Below are 9,089 nucleotides of genomic sequence, written 5' to 3' on the forward strand. Positions count from 1 at the left end.
GCTTGTTGGATTGGATTTCTCCTAGACCACATGGGCACTCAAAGGCATCTTACTCTCCATTAAGTGCCCCGTGCAACCTCCCAGGGGCATTGGCACCAGCTCGGGAGAGCCGCTGGATGCCAGGCAGAGGGCGGTGTCTGGTTGAAGGTTAAACACTCTTATCTGCCTCCTGCTGTGGGGTCCTGACCCAATATTCTCACTGACACCCCTGCAGAGAGCTTCCATTGGCAGAGTAGAAGAGTATCTCTTCCCTGTCTTCATTTCCTTGTCTACTAAGTCATCAACAGATCCTCTGAGTCCCCCTTTTCTTTGCAGGGACTCCTAGTGCCAGGCAGAGGAAAGGATTGAGGCAGGGGACCTGTTTTCCCCATCTCTTCTGACCTTCCTCCTACCCACCCACTGGGGAACCACACAAAAAAAAGGCACCCTGGACTACAGGGTTGAATGATCCAAATAGTCCTCCTAGGCAAATTCCCAGCATGCCAGGCCTTCAGCCAAATTCTCAAGGCCTTAAGTGACCAATATCTCTATCTCCCCTTGGAAAAGAAATTTTGCTAGGATCCCAGAGGCCCCTGCAGAAAATATCTGATGGCCCTATGGCCGTGTCTACCTTCCTGGACAATGGCTACTAAGATGGAGGCCCGGAGAGGAAAAGCTAGGGGAAGGCTGAGATCCTGATAGCTAGAGTCTTTGAATCAGGCCAGACAGAGCCACCAAATCACTTTCAGGATCGTTATTTGCCATCCCACCTGCCCTGGTCTAGGTGAAATACTTAGGAGACAGCATAAGATAGTGGAAAGAGTTAGGGGGCAGTTAGATGGCTTACTGGGTAGGGTGCCAGGCTTGGAGGTGAGAGATCCTGAGTTCAAATCTGACCTCAGACACTTCCTAGCTGTGCTACCCTGGGCAAGTCACTTAAACTCCATTGCCTACCACTTGGAAAAGCAGTACTTAGTATTGATTCTAAGTCAGAAGATAAAAGTTAAAAAAAAAAAAAAGAAAGAAAAGAATGAGAAACTGTGAATCAGGAAAGCCTGATCTACCACTAACAGGTTGTGAGATCCTAAACAAGTCATCTCCCTTCTTGGGGCTCAAGTTTCATTACCAGAGGAGAGGATTGGCCCAGATGGTCTCTAAAGTCCCTCCCCACTCTCATAGTCAATAATCTGACTTGCTGTTGGTTCACCTAGATTGAGTGAACCTTTCAGCCCTGGAGAGATTAGAAACCAAGACTTCAAAAAATAAAAAGGAATCCATCAGTGATCCATTCTATGTTCCCCACAATCCAAGACCCCAGGGAGGAAAAGGGACAGTTGCCTTCTTGCTTGAGTCAAATCAGAACACAAGTGGCAGAAAGGAGAACTAAACAGACCATCTCTGTTTCCCTAATAGAGAGCAGGAATAGCAGAGAGCTCAGAAGACTGGTTTAGATTAAAAAACAGGGCTGGGTGGGAAAGAAAGAAGTGGCTCTCCTTAGACTGATAAAGGGGAGTGTCCCCTTTGCTTCCCAAAAGTTGTCCCACTGCCCTCTCTCTGGCCCCTCCATGTGGGCTCAAGATACATAGAGAACAAGATATCAGAGGGATAAGAACGCTCATCCTACCCCATCCACCTCTACCCATTTCTCCTGGAGGAGGGGTGCATGTATTGAAGATGACCCAGCTATGAAATTCTTTCAAAGGCTTTCCCACTGAACCATGCTGCCCATGCATCCATTTTTCCATCCATTCTGTGCCCCCTGGAACCTTGGCAGAGGCTTGGGAGCAGCCAAGGACAGAGACTATTTTGTCTTTCCCAAGACAAAAACAAAAACTGAGCCGATGGTTCTCTTCTGTCCAGGGTTCTTACTGGAGGATTCTTTGAGCATCTTATTTGTTCTCCATTCACTCTCCAAAGGCATCCTCCCTTGTCCCCATCATTCTTCACCCCCTGCCTTTCAGAACTCTTCTCCTCCCAGTGACTAGTTTCTGTCCCTTTGCCTCCACTTCCTTCAGCACGTGTGCCCTCTACCCTACAATGTTTGTACCTGCTAGTCCTCTCCCACCAGTCCTGATCCCCTCTTCAGTTCCTCCTGTCACCTTCATACCCCTTCCTTCCCTTGGTACCTCACCAGCCAGTGGGGCTAGATTAGTCTGATGTAGGTGGGACTCTGCCTTACCCAGTATCCATTTCCCAGGAAAGAGGGAGGTTTGTCTAAGTGTGCCCCCCTCCTCAACCTGTAAAAGGTTCTACTCAAGATGGCAGTGGTAGGAAGGAGTTGTAAGGTGTGACTGAGCTGAGTCTTCCAACACCATCACCATAATAGATACTTTCTTTTCTCCCACAGAGTCCGTGCCAATGTCTGTCATCATTGGGGTAGCAGTGGGAGCTGGTGTGGCCTTCCTTGTTCTCATGGCAACCATTGTGGCCTTCTGCTGTGCCCGTTCCCAGAGAAGTATGGAGGAGCAGGGGATGTGGGATCTTCTCAGGGTCAGGGTAGGGGGGCAAGAATAGAACCTAAGTTGGACCGCCCAACTTTGGGTAGATCTTGTGGTTGGAAGAGCAGTGAACAAGGGACCCTGGTCACAATATGGCCAGTCATTCCAACATTTTTTATTGATTTCCTTCTATATACAAAGCCCTGCTCTCAGTTCTAGGCAGAGATCAAAAAAAAAAAAAAAAAGAAGGAAGAGATTTGCTCTTTGCCCTTGAATGGTTTCCAGCCTAACTGGTGAAACTGGACACACACTTGAAAGAGTCCGAAAGAAAGAACACAAGGAATGTGTACCAGCAACTATACACTATGCAATTATGTGGCAATATATGCATATAAATGGTCAGAAAGAATGCTGGGAGTAAATAGTTGAAGGAACCTGGAATTTTTAGCCTGGAAAGAATCCAGGGAAGGGGGTAAGGGGAAGGTGTGAGATTTACAGGGGAAGATACCCATATATGATAATTATCTTCCCTTAAGCTACTGAAAAGAGGAAAATGAATTATTCTGTGCCATCTCCAAAGAACAGAAGTTTTCAACCAATGAGTAGAACTAATAAAGAAGCCAAACTGGGCTCAACAGAAGAAGGAATTTTCAAGCAACTTATGCTATCTGAAAATAAGATGGGCTGCCAAATGAAGTGACAGCCTCATCACTAGAAGTGTACCAGGGATATTATAGAAGTGATTCCTACATTGGGTAGAAGGTTGGACTAAACAACAAAGAAAGTCTCTTCCCATTCTACTATTCCCTGATTCTTTGAATGGAGTGAACATATTCAGATGGAAATAGCCTGAGAAAGCTTTCCCTACAGAATGAGGTTTGAGCAGTTCTAAAGGATAGGACATGCACTGACTGGCAGAGAGGAGGCAAGAGATGGTCAGATATGATGAAGGTTTTACAGGCAAGTGTGGAGGCTCAAAAGTAGAAGCAAGAATGACCCAAGACTGAAACATGTCTCGAACACCTGAAGCTATACCTAATTTTGCTTGTACTCTCCTTCTAATGGGTCTAAGTCACCATAGAAATGTTGGGTTCGTGGCTTCTCCCTTTGTCTTCCCAGGCCCCACCTGACCTCAAGGACAGTATTTCCCAATCCAAACTGTACCTCTAACCAGTAAAATAATCTAAATTTTCTACCTCTGTCTGCTCAGCCCTGTTGAGTGGGAACTCCTCCAAGCTTAAGGCAAGTTCTATTTATAGGTTTTTAAGAAGCAAGAGGAGAGGGGCAGATAGGTGGCTCAGTGGATTGAGATCCAGACCTAGAGACTGGAGGTTCTGTTTTAAATCTAACTTCAGACACTTCCTAGCTATGTGACCCTGGACAAGTCACTTAGCTTCCATTGCCTAGCCCTTACCACTCTTCTACCTTGGAACCAATATACTGAAATATTCTAAGTGATTCTAAGACAGAAGATAAGGATTTTTTTAATAAGGGGAAATTATAGCGTGTACTATGTAGAGGCACTGGGCTTAGCACTACAAGTAGATACTATTATTCTCATATTACAGTTGAGGAAACTGAGGCAAATAGAGGTTTAAATGATATGGCCAGTAAGTATCTAAGGACAAATTTGAACCCAGGTCTTCCTAACTCCAGGCTCAGCATTCTTTCTACTGGGATACCTAGCTGCCTCTTAAAGGTAAGGTTTACAGATTGCAAAAAAATTTGCCAAAGATCAGAGGTTGGAAAACCCTGTTTATGTCTCTGGAAGAGAAAATGAGGTTGACAAATTTGTGTAACTTCACTTCACTTAAATCCAATTCACTCTCAAGTCAAGGTTGCACCCCCTAATGTCAACAGTCCTCTTCAAAATAAACAATTCTATTCAGCTGACAAAAAAAAGTTAGATCTAAAAAAAATTAACTAATAGTTAAAAGAAAAATGTAAAATCAAACAACTAAATGAATAGAGAGGATAGAAAGAGGGAAAGAGAGGGAGAGCAAAGTGGATATAAATAACCAAATAAGACAGTGCCTGCCCTCAAAAAAATTACATTCTAATGGGAAAAGATAATACCTAAAGGGTATTGGCATTTATCTTGTTATCTAGAGTCTAGCCCTTGATGGCTCACCCATTTTCCTGGATGACTAACCTGACCATCTCTATGCATTTGATGCCACTCTCAATCGTGCCTTGACCATATTCCTCGACCGGTAAAGCAGGTGGCATCTAGGACTTTGGCTTTACCCTCGTAAATCTAGGCCTAGTCTCGCCACGTGGTCAATGGTCCCAGGCATAGCTGTCCCTCCTGGCCAACACCTAACACTGACTCCCTTCATTTCTGACTTCAAATCTCTGGCCCATGGTTGTCCGCCCACCAAGTCCTCCCTCACTACTAGCTGTCTTCTCCCTCTCAGGCCATTTGCAGAGCTGCTGATTCAACACCGAGTCCAATTAGCATTTCACACCTGTCCTGGCCCAGCTGCCAGCTCCACCCTTTGCTAGACTCACAGTTTTATAGCACACAATTAAGAGCATCGTAGGGCGGCCATTAACAACAAAGGAAGGTTACACTACATGGTACGTGAGGAAAAGTGATCAGGTTTAATGATTGGAGTGACCACAGACCTGAGGACTGCAGTCACTGTGAGAAGGAAAATAACAACAAGGACAAGAGTAAGTCATCCAGGAAGGGCAGGAAACAGAAAAGTGGCAGCTGATCCTTGCCATTTCTTTGGGTGGTAGAAAAGGACAGATAGGTTAAGTTACCCAACACTAAGCCTCCTGTACTAGGAAACTCATGAGATATTGGAGGCAGCTAGATGGAGAACTCTGAACTTAGCCAATAAGCATTTAATAAGTGCCTACTATGTACCAGGCATTAGAATAATATAATGGAGTCAGTTCACATCCACCTTCACTTACTATGTGGCCCTGTCATTTAACCTCAACTGCCTCACCTGAAAAATGGGAAAAATAATAGAACTCACCTCCTCTAATATGTGTAAATGGCTAGGTAAGTGCTAGCTATTATTATAATTCCCTTCTTAGGTACTAAAGCTGGAGGACCTGAAATATGCTCTGTATTCTTGGAGTCATATCTTAGGAATCGCTGGACATCTGGTCAACACGTAGCTCAAATGCCCAGGACCCAGATATCCTCAAACAACAGGTCTACATTTTCAAATCAAGGCTTTATTAGTCATGAGTACTCTTAAACTGAAGATTGAAGAGCAGCTGGACAGAGGGGGGCTTTGCTCTAAAAGACCAGGGTCCCCCACTTGGGGCCATTGGCAATAGGGAAAGAAAGATACCAAGAACAAGGCGAAGAACAAGAGTGGCTCTCTATTGAGGAGCGAGGGCAGGGCAAGAGTAGTTTTGTCATCTGTCTTTCCTCACTTTTTATGCAGATCTGAAAGGGGTTGTGTCGGCAAAGAATGACATCCGAGTGGAGATCGTCCACAAGGAGCCTGCTGCAGGGAGAGATGCTGAGGAGCATCCCACCATCAAGCAACTGATGGTAAAAATGCACTCTTGCCCCGTGTTCATCCTCACATGCACTGATGCCCCCACCGAGGTTCTAGACATCAGCTCAATTCAACAAGCAGAAAACGAGTCTCCCCCGTCCCCCTTGCCAATCAGGGCAAATCACCACAAGGCCAGATAAAGCAGCAGGTCCAAGGGCTCAACCCAAGGTCCCTTCCACCGTCTCCCCTCTTTTCCCTGTCACCTCAAAAGTATTTCTTTCACAGACCTCTGAGAAAATATCATGGGAGAAGGAGAAAAGCCCAAACTTCAGGGCTAACTTAATGTTTCCCTAGATAAGTGCTGGGACTGGCAGGAAAGCCCACAGATGGCTCCTTCCATGAGGGCCATTCTTTAATGTCCCTAGGGATGAGGATGAGGCCAGCCTCCTAACCTGACATCCTCCCACCTGCGCTCCCCATTTTGATCCAAAGCCTCAGGACACCACTACATTCCCTAGGAAGGGCAATGGAAGTAGGTCTGACAGAAAGGAGGTCCAAACCAATCCCCTCGGTGTCTCCCCCTCCCATCCCTCCATGGTGGCATGGCCAAGGAAAGGCAACTATGGGTGGGGGAGCAGGAAGGACCCCAGAACAAATAAGAACAAGAGTCATTCTAGAAGAGAGGAAAGGGTGGGCTAGAAGAATCTGGTGGAGGGAGCCTGAGATGGGGTAGGAGAGAAATGCTACAGCCTCTCCCTAAGACTTTAAGAAGATACCAGGCAGTTAGAGGGAAGGGCAGAGAGCAGGAAAGAGGTGGTGCTCACGGCATAGGCAGGGACCTTGAACAAACATCACAAGTGAGAAACATAAGAAACAGGAAATGATATGTTATGAGGATATGTGTCATGGTGATATGAGGATACATGTCATTGGCTTAATTAGCAAAAACATAGAAAGCATCTATTATTAATGCCACGTGCACAAGTTTCTCCTTAGCCTTGTATCTAATTATTTTCCATCTTCTAGCTGATGAAGCCCATTTTCATTTATCTATGGCACTGCTTTGGACGAAGCTTGCCACTTACTCACTGGGGCAGAGGAAATGGTGTCATTCCAACTCTTTATTTCTCCCTTCATTGCATGGCACTGGGAAATGGGCTAGTCTGGTATGAGCTCTGATTCATAGTCAATATTTGGTTTCCTTATAATTGGAAAATAGAGTCTTTAGAGGATAAGCCCCAAAGCCCAGACCAAGGCAAGTAGAATCCTAAAAGCCCCATTGCCCTCTATTTCTTCTCTTGGCATGGGACTGGGAAGCAAAAATTATAAAGTTTGAGATTTCATCCTAGCTTCTCCCTCTCTGGGAAAAGCACCATCTTTAACTCTCTGATGCCTCTATTTACTCCCTGAGGGAAAAAAATGGGAGTGTTGACTCATCTCTCTTCCACTAAAAAGCCTCCTTTGCATTGCAGATGGATAGAGGGGAATTCCAGCAGGACTCAGTTCTGAAGCAGCTGGAGGTCCTCAAGGAGGAGGAGAAGGAATTTCAGAACCTAAAGGTAAGGAGCAAAGGTCCCAAATTGACAGAGATGGAAGGCAAGTGAGATTACAGATCTACTGCAGCTTCCAACATTCAGCTGATGCAACCCCATAAGCATCCAGGGAGAACCCAAGGAAACCCAAATGACCAGTGGACAAGAAAGACAGTAGAAGACCACCCTAGGGACAAGTGCCCACTCAAATGACACCAACACACACTAAAACAGCTTAAAGAGCCTAGGTTCTTAGCTGCAATTTCCTGTGATGGCCTTATTTTCTAGTGTTCAGGCTGATTACTCAATAAAATGAATACTAGCTTGCCTGTCACTCGTATAATTCAGTTCATTTAAACACATGCCACTCACCAAGCTGCCATACCCTTGATGCCCTAGATGCAGGGTCCCCTGAGTCCTTCTCCCTCATGATGTCTCCATCTCTCCAGAGGCCCCTTGAAAACCCTGACCTTCTCTTCTTAGAAGCCCCATCCCCTGGTGAATCACATCACATTGGGACCACCCAACCAGGAAAAAATGGGTTCTCTCCAGCCCAGCACAGACATGCTTTTCTTCACCATACAGGACCCCACCAATGGCTACTACAGTGTCAACACCTTCAAGGAGCACCACTCCACTCCCACCATCTCGCTGTCCAGCTGCCAGCCCGACCTTCGCCCTGCCGGAAAACAACGCGTCCCCACAGGCATGTCCTTCACCAACATCTACAGCACGCTGAGTGGCCAGAGTCGCCTCTACGACTATGGGCAGAGGTTTGTGCTGGGCATGGGCAGCTCCTCCATCGAATTGTGCGAGCGCGAGTTCCAGAGAGGCTCGCTCAGCGACAGCAGCTCCTTCCTGGACACGCAGTGTGACAGCAGCGTCAGCAGCAGCGGCAAGCAGGATGGTTATGTGCAGTTTGACAAGGCCAGCAAGGCCTCTGCCTCTTCTTCCCACCACTCTCAGTCCTCCTCCCAGAACTCGGACCCCAGCCGGCCCCTGCAGCGGAGGATGCAGACTCACGTCTGAAGGACCCAAACCCATGGGGAAGGGATTGGGGAGGGAGAACAGGGCACCCTGGTGTCCAAGGGGACTGTGGAGGGGACTCCAGGACTAGCTGATCCCTAGGACAACATCCCACTTCAGAGCTCTGATCAAGCACAAATCTCTCTCCCTGGCCATGGCATGGGAAATATGGACAAAGGACATAGCTGAGGGCATAAAGCCCGACGCTGGACAACCTCCTGCCCCCAGCCTTCCCTTCACACAGGTAGTGGTAGGAGCTACCACTTTGCTTTAATGAAACTGCTGTCCACTCTTGGGGCTCTATCTCCCAGGTGTCCATACTTTCCCAGTTCCTGTTCCTGTGTCCCTCTGCAGCCTTGGGGAAATCAGGCATCACTTCCTAACACTGAGTCACCCCAGAAACCCCATATCTCTTCCTGCTGTTCATAGCTACTACTTTGGAGACTGGGAAGCCAACAGCAGCCCTACCTGGGATGCCCCACCCCCGACCAACTTGGTAGGGAAATTCCCCCCTTTCTGTTTGGTGTTTTGTGTCCATATTATTGAAGTTCTGTCTTTGGACTCAACATCCCTGGATTCTGAGGCAGGGGCTGACCCATTTGGAGGCTGATGGTTCTAAGAGGGAGGAGGATGAGGGAGAATTTCTC

General features: G+C 46.9%; 1 protein-coding gene across 1 annotated transcript in view; it reads left to right on the top strand.

Moving 5' to 3' along the window:
• Positions 1-8,445, top strand: part of KIRREL3 (kirre like nephrin family adhesion molecule 3) — a 208,830-nt gene extending 200,385 nt beyond the window's left edge. The window contains exons 14-17 of the mRNA XM_044668979.1: positions 2,327-2,434; positions 5,828-5,937; positions 7,357-7,443; positions 8,002-8,445. Coding sequence (XP_044524914.1) covers positions 2,327-2,434; positions 5,828-5,937; positions 7,357-7,443; positions 8,002-8,445 — 749 coding nt within the window. The remainder of the gene's footprint in view (positions 1-2,326; positions 2,435-5,827; positions 5,938-7,356; positions 7,444-8,001) is intronic.
• The last annotated feature ends 644 nt before the right edge of the window (positions 8,446-9,089 follow it).

This window comes from Gracilinanus agilis, chromosome 3, assembly GCF_016433145.1.
Source record: "Gracilinanus agilis isolate LMUSP501 chromosome 3, AgileGrace, whole genome shotgun sequence".
NCBI lineage: Eukaryota > Metazoa > Chordata > Mammalia > Didelphimorphia > Didelphidae > Gracilinanus > Gracilinanus agilis.